General features: G+C 51.9%; 1 protein-coding gene across 1 annotated transcript in view; it reads left to right on the top strand.

Annotated features, from left to right (window-relative positions):
- LOC119963867 (chitin synthase chs-2-like) overlaps nt 1-15,332 on the top strand; it is a 146,129-nt gene that overhangs the window by 121,056 nt on the left and 9,741 nt on the right. Inside the window, exon 14 of the mRNA XM_038793263.1 lies at nt 11,314-11,357. Coding sequence (XP_038649191.1) covers nt 11,314-11,357 — 44 coding nt within the window. The remainder of the gene's footprint in view (nt 1-11,313; nt 11,358-15,332) is intronic.

Here is a 15,332-nt window from a genome sequence, read left to right as displayed (position 1 = left end):
TATTAATTTTTTTGGTTTAGATTGCCCCTCACAGAAAACAAAATTAGATAATATAGGCCGGGATTCTCCATTCCCTGCAGCTGTGACAGGGATTCCTGATCAGGTGGAGAATTGAGCGCTCCCTGAAAGATGGGTTCAGCGCCAAGCACCAGCCATGTTGCCATTCTTCACTTCCCCATAGCCAGCCATGGCATTCTACCCGTCCCGCGCCATTGGGAAAATGCAAGTACATGTTCAGCATATAATTAACAAGATAGAAGCCCAATTCTGTACCCACCCACCAACCGAACCCCCGACCAGCGTGATGCTCCCACCCCGACATCGGGAAATCCATGGGCGAGGTGTGAGGTTGGCCAAGCTCTTTCCTGATGTTGTGAACACCAAGAACCCATCAAAAGGTTCTTTCATGGTTTTACTTTGTGCTTTTGCAAAAGAGGCAGTGAATCCGCTTAGTTCCTTTTCTTGTGGGGACGAGCTGTCAATCATAGCACAACTGTTTATAAACGTTATGGTTCGTATCAAAGAGTACGTGAGATGCTTCAAGTGTGAAGGGAAAGATCAACAGGAAATTCATGAAACCAACCCATAAAACTTTGACAAAGCTTTGACAAAGAGTCATCGGACTCGAAACGTTAGCTCTTTTCTCTCCCTACAGATGCTGCCAGACCTGCTGAGATTTTCCAGCATTTTCCCTTTCGTTCCATAAAACTGCCAATCACATACTAGTGAAAGGCTTTTCTAGTTTTGCATTTCAAAGGCTGTTAGGGAATTTGAAGTCCTTTCAAGAGTTCAGCTTGGGCAGCACGGTGGTGCAGTGAGTTACCCTGTTGCCTCACGGCACCGAGGTCCCAGGTTCGATCCCGGCTCTGGGTCACTGTCCGTGTGGAGTTTGCACATTCTCCCCGTGTTTGCGTGGGTTTCACCCTCACAACCCAAAAATGTGAAGGGTAGGTGGATTGGCCATGCTAAATTGCCCCTTAATTGGAAAAAATGAATTGGGTACTCATAAATTTTAAAAAAAGAGTTCAGCTGCCATTTTAAAGATTTTTGGCTGAGGCAGCAGATTTTAGGAAAGGGGACGTATATCTGCTCTGATTACTCATTGAACTGCCTGGACTGCTTTTCAGCTGTCAGGCAGAAAAATTCAGGCTGCGGAGGCTATTCTTAGATTTAACACACTCAGATCAGGAGGATGCTGTTGAGCAGAGGCCTGTTGAGATCACCATGCTAAGGGTAATTCTCAGGTTGCCCAGGGCTAGAGTGGGGGAAGGAATCCTGGGGTCAATCCCTCTCTCACAGCCCTCATACATCAAACCTCAGTACCCTTAGGGTCCTCCCCATCTGTAGCCTGACAGGGGCAGAGGGGCAACTTATCAGTGCCCTGACCCACCTAACCCCCCTTGGGGTCCGCCACGACAGGCACAGGTTTCACTGCCAGAGTGTAGGTGCCATGGCACAGTGCACCATTAGCAACGTCAGCGTCGGGGACTGAAGGGTGTTGACTGATGGGAAGCGCTGTCAGGAGGAGCAGATTTGCATTGTGGGGGGCGTGGGGCCAGCCTGCGGAGTTTGTGATTGGGCCGACTATTCAAAATGACAGTCGATACTGGGATTTCGAGGGAATGCAACGAGCTCTCCACGGTGCATACATCTGAATGGTTAAGAAGTGAGACTTGCACTTTGGCCCCGCTCCCAGGGGCAGCGAAATCTTGCCATGATTCTCCGATAGTGGGAGCACTTAGACTCCCGAATGGAGACACCCGGCCACAGAGAGCTGAATTTCCAGGTTCTGTTGATGTTGGGAACAGAGGACAAGGCTGGGAAATTACAAGGCCGGACAATGTGCCACTTCCTGACCGGTTTCTGGCAAAGGCCAAGACCACCCTCTCTCACTGAGGTGGGCACGCAATTAGGCTCATTAAGAATCGTGTGAAAGGTCAATTGACAAGGCTGAGTTGGATTTTCCATTCAGCCTCCAGTTTCCTAACATGGCGAGTTGTAGACCAACTGATTAGAGGCAGGCTGGGTTTCTAGTGTTTCTGGCAGGTTGAAGAACCCTTCCTGCTTGCTTGGGCAAGGTGTAGTCACAGAGCACCCTGGAAAAGGACCATCCTCTCCTTGCACTACAGTGGTAATCTGGCTGATTTTAATTCTTTTTTAAGATGTGACGGAGAGAGCACCTTTCTGTTGAGCTGCCCTCTGCAGTAAATACCTTGCAATTCAGTCAAGTATTCCTTCCAACTGGTAGGTCTCTGGCTGTCCATCCATTGACCTTAATTGTACAGGAAACTTGTATCCATTACAACTGAAGACGCACCCATGAGAAAATATTAACTTTAATCATTTACAATCAGAGGTTGGCGCAGATCCCTGTTTCCTGTCTCCATGGCAAATATTCCAGCCATTGTTACTTGATCTTTATGCTTCCTTGATGGAGAGCTCAGACTTTATCACAGATTTCTTTATGAAATTTATCATGTGCTTCTCTTTTTCTGTAGTGAGAAGGGTGGCTTCCTGGTTGGTTAGAGAGCAAGCTTTATGTGGCCTTGATTTGTTAGGGGCTGACCATTCTGCCCAGACTCTGGCGATAGCTACTTGGTGATGGATTCTCAAGTGACCCTCTGCCGCTCTCCCCACCCCACCTTCTGGTTGCGGGCAATGGGATTTATTTGAATTGGTTTTGTAAATTGAAGCTGGTATCTTGATGTTACATGGAATTCTATTCCTTCAGTTATGTTTTTGGTTGTGTGTGGGAAAGGGAGAGAAAATTTTGTTTTCCAAACTCCGAGAATTCTAGCCCAGATTTTCATTCCCAAGTCGGGAGGGTTCCCGGCTCCATGAACCCATCCTTTAAAAATGGTATGCCTGAACGTCAGATTTTTGGTCTGGACTAATGGTGCAGAGGGGTGTGAGGGGGTGGCCGCATGCTGGATTACATGTTGGGGTGGGCAACTCTGGAAGAACTGGGGAGGCTGATGAGTGTAGAGGCAGATTGGGTCTACCTTGGGGATCTGGCATTGTGCCCAAAGTGTAAAAATAAAGCATGAACCATGTCTCGAGCACTTGTCCTTCACCCCCTCCCACACACCATCCATGCTCCCCCCCCCCCACCCACCCATACTGAGGACACTCATGCATCCCATAGCAAGCTCTTCCCCTCCACCTCATTTGGCCCCTCCATGCCGCAAAGGCAACCCCAATGGGCCGTAAGGTTCCCGATGCCAAGATATACCCTTCACCCTTCTGCCATGTCCTTTAATATCTGCCATGCTAACCCATGATCACCCCCCCCCCCCCCCCCCCGCACTACTACCATCCTTCTCCCTTAATTGTACCATGCCAACTCATGCAGAATTCACCATGGACACACCTCGGATTGCAATGCAGCAATGAGATAAATAAAGTTCTATTAAATAAAATTCTAAGTGTCTATTGCAGAACTCACTACCTCAAAAAGAACACCCTCATTCATAAAAAGCTATTTGCTCCATTTACATTCCTTCAATTGCATTAAGCCTTATAACAAAAACCATCCATCCATATGCACAATCCCTTAGAACAAGAAGCAGCTGAATTCATAGTCCCACATCAGAGTCTATAACCTCTATAATCACTCGCACTTCAATCACACTGTGAAATGGCAGACACACCCTACTGTGAAAATGGATGGTTGTGAAATCAGTCATTTAGCAGTAATCCAGTGATGGTTGCTCTCAGTTTATGTCAACAAAAAGCAAACAATCTTCATTTTCAACATTCCGAACATTTATTTGAAAAATTTGAGCAACAGGACTAAATATCTTTTTTTTTAAATAATTTTTATTGGAATTTTTTACAGAAAATATAAAAATATAACAAGTATAGCAAAAAGCAGTAATATGCAACTAACAGCCCCATAACACCCACAATTCCCCCCATACCGTAACATCACATGTATCACACTCCCCCCACCCCCCCCCCAAACAAGAGAACTTAACCATAAATTAAAATTAGATAAATCAAATTTAAATAAAATAAGCCAACATAATCAACGTTCCCCCCCCCCCCCCACCACCCCCCCCACCCCCCCACCCCGGGTTGCTGCTGCTACTGTCCCAGTACCCTATCGTTGAGCCAGAAAGTCGAGGAAAGGTTGCCACCGTTTAAAGAATCCTTGCACCGATCCTCTCAGGGCGAATTTAACCTTCTCAAGCTTAATGAAGCCCGCCATGTCATTGATCCAGGTCTCCACGCTTGGGGGCCTCGCGTCCTTCCACTGTAGCAAAATCCTTCGCCGGGCTACTAGGGACGCAAAGGCCAGCACACCGGCCTCTTTCGCCTCCTGTACTCCCGGCTCTACCCCAACCCCAAAGATCGCGAGTCCCCATCCTGGCTTGACCCTGGATCCCACCACTCTTGACACTGTCCTCGCCACCCCCTTCCAGAACTCCTCCAATGCCGGGCATGCCTAGAACATATGGGCATGGTTCGCTGGACTCCCCGAGCACCTGGCACACCTATCTTCACCCCCAAAGAACCTACTCATCCTCGTCCCAGTCATGTGGGCCCTATGCAGCACCTTGAATTGGATGAGGCTAAGCCGCGCACACGAGGAGGAAGAATTTACCCTCTCCAGGGCATCAGCCCATGTCCCGTCTTCGATCTGTTCCCCCAGTTCCCCCTCCCACTTCGTTTTCAGCTCCTATACTGACGCCTCTTCCACCTCCTGCATAAGCTTGTAGGTATCGGATATATCTTCCCCTCCCCGACCCAGACCCCCGAGAGCACCCTGTCACTCACCCCCTTCGCGGGGAGCGCAGGGAATCCCTCCACCTGCCGTCTAGCAAATGCCTTTACCTGCAGATATCTAAACATGTTTCCCGGCGGGAGCCCAAATTTCTCCTCCAACTCCCCAAGGCTCGCAAACCTTCCGTCGATAAACAGGTCCTTCAGCTGTCTAATGCCCGCTCTATACCATCCCCGAAATCCCCCAACCTATGGTTCCCCCTTAACGGAGCCTCCATCGAGCCCCCACTTCTCCCCTATGTCGCCTCCACTGCCCCCAAATCTTGAGGGTAGCCGCCACCACCGGACTCGTGGTATACCTCGTGGGAGGGAGCGGCCACGGCGCCGTTACCAGGGCCCCCAGGCTTGTATCCCCACAGGACGCTCTCTCCATCCGTTTCCATGCTGCCCCCTCCCCCTCCATCACCCACTTACGCACCATCGACACGTTGGCCGCCCAGTAGTACCCCGAGAGGTTGGGCAACGCCAGCCCCCCCCCATCCCTACTCCGCTCCAAGAAGACCCTCTTCACCCTCGGGGTGCCATGCGCCCAAACAAATCCCATGATGCTGCTGGTCACCCTTTTAAAAAAGGCCCTAGGGATAAAGATGGGCAAGCACTGGAAGAGGAACAAAAACCTCGGGAGAACCGTCATTTTGACGGATTGCACTCTGCCCGCCAGCGATAGCGGCACCATGTCCCACCTTTTAAATTCCTCCTCCATCTGTTCCACTAGTCTGGTGAAGTTAAGCTTATGAAGAGCCCCCCAACTCCTGGCCACCTGTACCCCCAGGTACCTGAAACTCTTCACTGCCCTCCTGAAGGGGAGCCTCCCAATTCCCTCCTCCTGATCTCCCGGGTGCACTACAAATACCTCGCTCTTTCCTAAGTTCAGCTTATAGCCCGAGAAGCCCCCAAATTCCGCTAACAGTTCCATCACCCCTGGCATTCCCCCCTCTGGGTCCGCCACATATAACAGCAGGTCGTCCGCATACAGCGATACCCGGTGCTCCTCCCCCCCCCCCCCCCCCCCCCGCACCAGACCCCTCCACTTCCCTGACTCCCTCAACGCCATGGCCAGCGGTTCAATCGCCAGTGCAAAGAGCAGGGGGGACAGGGGACATCCCTGCCTGGTCCCACGATAAAGCCTAAAATACTCCGATCTCCTTCCATTTGTGACTACACTCGCCATCGGCGCTGCGTAAAGCAGCCTCACCCATTTGATGAATCCCTCCCCAAATCCAAACCTCTCCAGCACCTCCCACAGGTACCCCCACTCAACTCTATCAAACGCCTTCTCTGCATCCAGCGCCACCACTATCTCCGCCTCCCCCTCCACTGCCGGCATCATAATAACATTGAGCAGTCTCCGCACATTCGTGTTGAGCTGCCGCCCCTTGACAAACCCTGTCTGATCTTCATGAATTACCTCTGGCACACAATCCTCTATCCTGGTAGCCAGGATCTTCGCCAGCAACTTAGCGTCTACGTTAAGGAGTGAGATAGGCCTATATGATCCGCACTGCAAGGGGTCCTTATCCCGTTTTAGGATCAAAGAGATCAGTGCCCGCGACACCGTCGGGGGCAAAGCCCCCCCTCCCACGCCTCATTGAAAGTTCGCACCAGCAGGGGACCCACCAGGTCCGCATATTTTTTGTAAAATTCTGCCGGGGAACCCGGCCGGCCCCGGGGCCTTACCTGACTGCATTTGCCCGATCCCCCTGACTAGCTCCTCCAACTCTATCGGTGCCCCCAGCCCCTCAACCAGCCTCTCTTGAACCCTTGGGAAACATAGCCTGTTCATGAAGCTCTCCATCCCCTCTCTCCCCCTCGGAGGTTCCGACCGGTACAATCCCTCGTAAAAGTCCCTAAAGACCCCGTTTACTTCTGTCCCCTTCTGCACTACATTTCCACCCCCATCCTTCACTCCCCCAATTTCCCTAGCCGCATCTCGCCTACGGAGCTGATGCGCCAACATCCTGCTCGCCTTCTCTCCATACTCATATACCGCGCCCTGTGCCCTCCTCCACTGTGTCTCCGCCTTTCTGGTGGTCAACAAGTCAAAATTGGCCTGCAACCTGCGCCGTTCTCCCAGCAACCCTTCCTCCGGTGCCTCTGCATATCTCCTGTCCACCTCCAGAAGCTCTCCCACCAGTCTCTCCCTCTCCTTCCTCTCCCTCCTTTCCCTGTGGGCCCGGATGGAGATCAGCTCCCCCCGGATCACTGCTTTCAGAGCCTCCCAGACCATCCCCACCTGGACCTCCCCCGTATCATTGGTATCCAGATACCCCTCAATGCTTCTCAGAACCCTCTCACACACCTCCTCCTCCGCCAGCATCCCCACATCCAGGCGCCAGAGCGGGCGCTGGTCATAGACATAGACATAGAACAGTACAGCACAGAACAGGCCCTTCGGCCCTCAATGTTGTGCCGAGCCATGATCACCCTACTCAAACCCACGTATCCACCCTATACCCGTAACCCAACAACCCCCCCTTAACCTTACTTTTTATTAGGACACTACGGGCAATTTAGCATGGCCAATCCACCTAACCCGCACATCTTTGGACTGTGGGAGGAAACCGGAGCACCCGGAGGAAACCCACGCACACAGGGGGAGGACGTGCAGACTCCACACAGACAGTGACCCAGCCGGGAATCGAACGCGTGCCTCCCCCATCTCCAGATCAATCCAGTGCGGGGCATGGTCCGAAATCGCTATGGCCGAATACTCGGCATCCTGCACCCTCGGGATCAATCCCCTGCTCAGGACAAAAAAGTCTATCCGGGAATAAACCCTATGGACGTGAGAGAAAAAGGAATACTCCCGCGCTCTCGGTCTCCCAAACCTCCAGGGATCCACCCCTCCCATCTGGTCCATGAATCCCCTCAGTACTTTGGCCGCCGCCGGTCTCCTACCCGTCCTTGAACTGGACCGGTCCAGTGTGGGATCCAGCACTGTGTTAAAATCTCCCCCCATGATCAGGCCCCCTGCCTCCAGGCCCGGGATGCGGCCCAACAATCGCCTCATGAAGCCGGCATCATCCCAATTCGGGGCATATACGTTCACCAGCACCACCTTCTCTCCCTGCAGCCTACCCCTCACCATGATATATCTGCTCTCCTTGTCCGACACCACCTCAGCCGCCTCAAACGCCACCCTCTTCCCCACTAGAATCGCCACCCCCAGGTTCTTCGCGTCCAATCCTGAATGATAAACCTGCCCCACCCACCCCTTCCTCAGACGGACCTGGTCCGCCACCTTCAGGTGGGTCTCCTGGAGCATAGCCACGTCCGCCTTCAATCCCCTTAGATGGGAGACCACCCTGGTTCTCTTAACCGGCCCGTTCAGCCCCCTCACGTTCCAGGTAATCAGCCGGATCAGAGGGCAACCCGCCCCCCTCCCCTGCCGACTAGCCATAGCTTGGCAGATGTTCGCCCCAGGCCAGCACATCCCCGCTCGACCCGTTCCCCATGGCGATAGCGCCTCTCCTCTTCCCCCCCCGCCCCCATCGGCTCCTTCCTAGTCGTTCCAGCAGCAACCCGGTATCCCCCCCCTCCCCCCCCCCCCCCCCAGGCTAGGACCCCTCCTAGCCGCGACGCACCCTCCATGGTACTTCCGTGAGTCAGCTGACTTCTGCTGACCCCGGCAGCTCCCGCCAAAACCTATCCCCTCCCGGCTTGGGGTCATCCCCCTCTTGCCACACCTCCTTGGCATTGCTGCAGCGCGGGAAAAAAGACCCGTAGAGGCCCCGCCCCCATCGCAAGCTCCACCCCCCTGCCCCGCAGCGCGGGAGACCAGAGGAAAGCCCGCGCTTTCACACTGCCACACCCCACCCTTCTGACGCAGTTCCCCAAAATCCAGTTTCCTCTCAATCCCCAGCCCCGTACAGAAGAGAACATATAGAACACAAACCCCCAACACTCCCCACCTACCCCACAACCATACCCAACAGACAAACCCACCCGTAAACAGAGCAAAAAGAAAACCAGCATACATAACACACATGTCGAAGTTGAAAAAGTTGAAACAGTTGGAACAAAACAGCCACAGCGGAAACAACGCCGGCCAAAGTATGTTCCCAGGCCCTAGTTCAAGTCCAGCTTCTCCGCCTGTACAAAGGCCCACGCCTCCTCCGGGGACTCGAAGTAATGGTGCCGGTCCTTGTATGTCACCCACAGGCGCGCAGGCTGCAGCATTCCAAACCTGACCTGCTTAGCATGAAGCACCGCCTTCGTCCGGTTGAACCCGGCCCGCCGCTTAGCCACTTCCGCACTCCAGTCCTGGTAGATCCTCACTACCGAATTCTCCCATTTACTGCTCCTCTCTTTCTTGGCCCAGCGCAGCACACACTCCCGGTCACTGAATCGGTGGAAACCGCACCAGCACCGCCCTCGGGGGCTCACCTGCCTTGGACCTCCTGGCCATCACTCTGTGCGCTCCCTCGAGCTCCAGTGGCAAATGGAAGGACCCCGCTCCCATCAACGAGCTCAACATCGTGGTCACATACGCCGGGAGATCCGACCCCTCCAGCCCCTCCGCCAGGCCCAGGATACTCAGACTCTTTCGCCTCGTGCGAACGTCCAGCTCCTCCAAGCGGTCCTGCCACTTTTTATGAAGTGCCTCGTGCAACTCCACTTTCCCAACGAGGACCACGGCCTCCTCCTCTCTTTCAACGGCCTGCCGCTGCAACTCCCGAATAGACTCCTCCTGTGCCGCCTGGGTCCCAAGCAGCTTGGTCGTAGTTGCATTCATGGAGTCCAGCAGCTCAGCCTTCAGCTCAGCAAAACAACGTAGGAGCGAGGCCTGTTGCTCCTGCGCCCACTTCCACCAGTCCTCGGGTGTTGTGCCGGCCGCCATTTTGTTTTTCTTCTCCCGTTTTTTTGGGGGCGTTTCTGCAGCCTTTTTCACCATATAGTGTGGGGCAAGTTCTTCCAGGCACCTTCCCTCACCGGGATACGTAGCAACAGCACTGTTTGGGGCCCTCAAAACGACCCAAAAGTCCTTAAATAGCGGGAGCGCCGGCCGCCATTTTGTTTTTTTCTCCTGTTTTTTTGGGGGCGTTACTGCAGCCTTTTTCACCAGATAATGTAGGGCAAGTTCTTCCAGGCACCTTCCCCCACCAGGATGCGTAGAAACAGCGCCGTTTGGGGCCCTCAAAACGGCCCAAAAGTCCCTAAATAGCAGGAGTGCCGGCCGCCATTTTGTTTTTCTTCCCCCGTTTTTTTGGGGGAGTTACTGCAGCCTTTTTCTTCTTCCCACTCCAGGTGAGCACCATATAGTGTGGGGCAAGTTCTTCCAGGTACCTTCCCCCACCGGGATGCGTAGAAACAGCTCCGTTTGGGGCCCTCGAAACGGCCCAAAAGTCCCTAAATAGCGGGAGGTGCCGAACGTGCGGCTTAGCTCTGCATAGCCGCAACCGGAAGACCAGGGCTAAATATCTTGACAGCTCCCTTTGACAGTTGCTTTGCCCCTCCATGCCCCAAAAGCAATCCAATCGGCCTAAGACCCCTGATGCCAAGAGATACCCTCCACCCTTCTGCCATGGGCTTTAATATCTGCTGTGCTAACCGATCTGCTGGTGGCTGCGGATAGAGAGAGTGGGCATACGGACAGTATCCAGCACTGCCATACTTTGGCGACAGTCATGCCGCTGGCTGGGGGGCTTCTGCCAGGTCTGGTGTGTGTAGTGGGGGCTTGCTAGGGGGTGGACGGGTATGCAGTCCAGGACAACTGGCATCATATTTTTGGGCGCGATCGGTGCGTGTGTGGGGGGTGTATAGTATTTGCGTGGCTGCAGTTTGTCAGCCCTGCGCGTATCCAGCATGGACCCGGCGATTCTCCCACCATTTTCCACGTGTTCTGCGGTTGGCTCAAGCGCCGTCTGTGCTAGCCCTTCAATGGCAAAAGAATCAGTGTGGGTGTGGCACGGACTTTTCCGTTGTGGAATCCACGGATCCTCCGTTGGCGTCAGCACTTAAGACGTAGGAACAGGGAAACCAGCCCCTTACCTTGTGGTGATGATCTGAGCCGCTATTCCATTTTTAAGCACGAAAAATACATTTTCCCACAAATTATGATGGCAGGTGTCCAAGCAAAATCACCAAATGTTTCAGGATCCACAGACGCAACTTCGATTTGAAATTACTCCAAGAACGATTCAATCCCAGTATACCTGTGGGTATCTCTATACATCTGAAACTTGACATTCAGAAATATGGGTCCCAATTTTAACCCATTCAAAACCCATCCAACTGCAAAGAGTTAAAATCAGGTCTGCTCTTTCCATTCTCCTACTTTTCCAATTGGTTTTGTTCTGTGTTCTTGAGATTTCTGGGTATATGTTTGAAATATTTTGTCCCTGGAGGGAGTCTTTCCTTGGATCATTTTCATTAGGTCATCACATTGGAATCTAGAGATTGATATAGTACATTTGTGGTTTTCCTTTTATATTTACTGGTACCATCATATAATGTGATGCTCTATATTCAAACTGTTTCAATTTTAGAGAATTATTCAAAATATTGTTTGATTTTTTTTTCCATCAGCATAGTTGATGAAGAAGATGAAATGGAGCCCACAGTTAAAGATAGTGAGTATCGATAAGGTCTAAAAAACCCTGAATTGTTGCTAATTGGCCGGCCTGCCCAGAACTAAATACGTTTCCAGCACAAGCATAACTGGCATTACAATTGCAGGGTTTTCTTTAGGCTTGAATTGTTTTCTTCAGATATTCCCCCTTCCTTCCTGAAAACACTGACTCATCTTGCTTTTCAGGTTAAACCTATGGTAGAGATTTTACCTCAGGTTTTGATCTGTCAGCCAAGACATTCAGTGGCAGTATGGGTGTCCATCCGTTCCCTTACTGAGTTCAATTCTATCTTTACCCACTGTTCACATACATACCTGTGAGGCACAAAGGAACTGCAATTGGCCAATCAGGTCTTCAAGCTCGCTCTGCCATTCAATTAGTGAATGTTAACTTCATTTATTCTCCGTGGTTCCATATCCCTTTATAACATTACCTAACCAGAATCTATCTATCTCAGTTTTGTAATTTTCAATTGATCTGGCCTCAAAAGCATTTTTTTGGAAAAAATTTCATTGAAGCATTTGTAATTTTCACAGTTTAACATATTAACATTTCTTAAACAACCGCGCAGGCCGACACACGCAAAACACCTAAATGAACAAAAAACCGAAAACAACATCCCCGACTATCCCCGCCCGATTCCTTAATTACCCGGATACTAAGTTCCCTTATCTGACATTGCCATGCCTCCTGTTTTTCCCCCCCCCCTCCTTTTCTCCTCCCCACTTACTGCTGACGTTCAATTTTCCTTGGAGAAATCGATGAACGGTTGCCATCTCCGGGCGAACTCCTGAGATTATTCTCTCAAGGCAAACTTGCTTTTTTCTGGACTGAGAACCCCTGCCATTTCGCTGACCCACACTCCTGACTTTGGAGGCTCCGAGTCCCTCCATCCCACCAAAATCCATCTCCGGGCCGCCAGGGAGGAGAAGACCAGGACATCGGCCTCCTTCCCCCACCTTGGCTCCCGGATCTTCCGATACCCCAAATATTACCAGTTCTGGACTCGGAGTTAACCTCCCTTCAAGGATTCTAACATAATGTCCGCAAATCCCTTCCAGAATCCCCTCAATTTCGCACATGCCCAAAATCGCCGGGCTACCGCACACTACCCATATCTGTCCTCGACCTCCTCAAAGAACCTGCTTATCTGGGCTGCCGTCATGTGGGCCCTATGGACCACCTTGAACTGGATCAAGCTAAGTCTGGCATACGGCAAGGATGAATTGACTTTCTTCAAGGCTTTTTCCCACAGTTCAATTTCGAGCTCTCCTCCAAGCTCCTCTTCCCACTTCCTCTTCACCTCTCTGACAGGGGCCCCTTCCCACTCCATCAACTCCTTGTATATCTCCGAAACCCCTCCCTCTCCAACCCCTGTTTTTGACATCACCTTGACCTGTAGTCCCCTCAGGGAGAGGTGAGAAAAGCTTGGAACCTGGCGACTCAAACTCCTCCTCTAGTGCTTCCAAGGTCAGAAAGCCCTCCTGGATGATTAGGTCTGCAAATCTCTCAATCCCTGCCCGCTGTCATCTCTTAAAGTCCCCATCCAACCCCCCGGGACAAACCGGTGGTTGTCACAAATCGGTGACCACGCTGACACCCCTTCCAATCTCATGTGCTGCCTCCATTGCCCCCACACCCTTAGGGCTGCCACCACCACAGGGCTTGTAGAATACCGAGCCGGCGAGAATGACAGAGGCGCCGTTAGTAAAGCCTCCAAACTCGTACCATTGCAGGATGCCACTTCCACTTGCTCCCAAACCGACCCCTCCCCCTCTACGGAAAAGAAGTCCCTTTTCATTTGGTCGACTGCTTTGCCCAGATTTAACTTATGAAGCTGCCCACAATCCTTAGCCACTTGAATCCCCAGATATCTAAAACTCCTCTCAGCCACTTTAAAAGGTAACTCCTTCATTCTCCTTTCCTGCCCCAGTGCCTGGATCACAAACATCTCACTCTTTCCCATATTTAACTTGTAGCCTGAAAATCGCCCAAATTCTCCTCGTATCTCCATGATTTTCGCCATTCCCCCCACCGGGTCTGTGACATACAGCAGCTACTTGTCCGCATAGAGAGAGACCCTGTGCTCCACCCCTCCCCCTCACTATCCCCCCAGGAATTCGATGATGTAAGGGCCATTGCTAAGGGCTCTATGGCCAGGGCAAACAGTATTGGGGAGAGCGGGCATCCCTGCCTTGTCCCTCTACAGAGACTAAAGTATTCTGACCCAACTCGGTTGGTTCTTCCATTTGCCACCGGAGCCTGGTATAGCAACCAGACCCAATCCACAAATCCCTGCCCGAACCCAAACCTGCCTGCCACTCCACCCGGTCAAAAGCCTTCTTCGTGTCCATAGCTATTGCCACCTCAACATTGTACCGCTCCGCTGGCATCATTATGACATTAAGACCCCCTCTAATATTGGACGTCAGGTGCCTGCCCTCCACAAATCCCGTCTGATCCTCCCCGATTACCTCCGGGACACAATTGTCTATTTGAGTGGCCAAGATCTTTGCCAGCAATTTAGCATCTACATTCAAAAGGGAAATTGGCCTGTACAATCCACAGCTCTCCGGGTCCTTGTCTCGCTTCAGGATGAGAGAGATTGATGCCTGCGATAGCGTTGGCGAAAGCATGCCCAGCTCCTTGGATTCGTTAAAAGGCTTGACCAGAAGTGACCCCAGTAGCCAAGAAAACGTTTATAAAATTCCACTGGGAGTCCATCAGGTCCCGGGCCTTACCCGATTGCATCACCCCCAATCCGTCTATCACCTCCCGAGCCCAATTGGGCGCCCCTGGACTTCCACCAGCTCCTCATCTACCTTTGAGAACTCTAGCTTCTCCAGGAATTGATTCATACCCGCCTCCCCGACCGTGGGTTCCGACTCATATAATCGACTATAGAATTCGCGGAATACGTTTTTAACCACCCCCGGGTCCATCACTACCTTCCCCCTCATATCCTTTATCTTTACTATTTCCTTCGCGCCTCCTACTTCCTCAGCTGATGTGCCAGCATACTGCTAGCTTTCTCCCCACATTGATATATTGCAGCTTTTACCCTCCTCAGCTGTCCCTTCACCTTACCTGTGGAAAGGAGCCCAAATTCCATTTGGAGTCTCTGACGCTCCTTTAGGAGCTCCTCATTCAGAGACTCCATGTATCTCCTGTCCACCTGTAAGATTTCTCCTACCAACCTGTCCAGCTCTGCCCATTCAGTCTTCTCCCTATGGGCCCGAATCAAAATACATTCCTCTCTAATAACTGCCTTCAATGCCTCCCACACCACCACAGCCGTGGTCTCTCCCATATCGTTGTTCTTTATATGCCCCCGAATGGCCTCACTCACAGATCTCATCATCCGCTAATAGCCATGCATCTAATCTCCACTGCGGGCACTGGGACTTTCCTGTGCTTACCACAGGTCTATCCAATGGGGCGTGTGGTCTGACACCACAATTGGTGAGTACTGTGTCCTCCACCCCCGCTATTAGTTTTATCCAGTACATAGAAATCTATCCTGGAGTATGCCTTGTGCACATGAGAGTAGAATGAATATTCATTGTTCCGTGGCCACTCGAATCTCCATGGATCAACCCCTCCCTTGCGCTCCATGAACACCTGCAGTTCTTTCGCCATAGCCAACCAGTGCGAGTCAAGGTCCAGGATCTTTCCCAGCACCTTCCTGACAAGCGCGACACCATCCCAGTTTGGGGCATATATATTTACCAACATCACTGCCATTCCCTCCAGTTTCCCACTAACCATGATAAATCTCCCGGGTCTGCCTCTATCCTCCCTACCTCAAATGCCATCCTTTTGTTAATCAAGATGGTCACCCCCCCTTGTTTTAAAGTCCAGTCCCGAATGAAATACCTGTCCGACCCATCCCTCCTTCAGTCTAACTTGGTCTCCCAGCTTCAAGTGTGTCTCCTGTAGCATGGCCGCGTCCGGTTCTAGTTGTCTCAAGTGAGG

The sequence above is a fragment of the Scyliorhinus canicula genome, chromosome 1 (genome assembly GCF_902713615.1).
Source record: "Scyliorhinus canicula chromosome 1, sScyCan1.1, whole genome shotgun sequence".
Lineage (NCBI taxonomy): Eukaryota > Metazoa > Chordata > Chondrichthyes > Carcharhiniformes > Scyliorhinidae > Scyliorhinus > Scyliorhinus canicula.
Note: the sequence above shows the minus strand (reverse complement) of the source record. Positions and strands in the feature narration are given on the sequence as shown.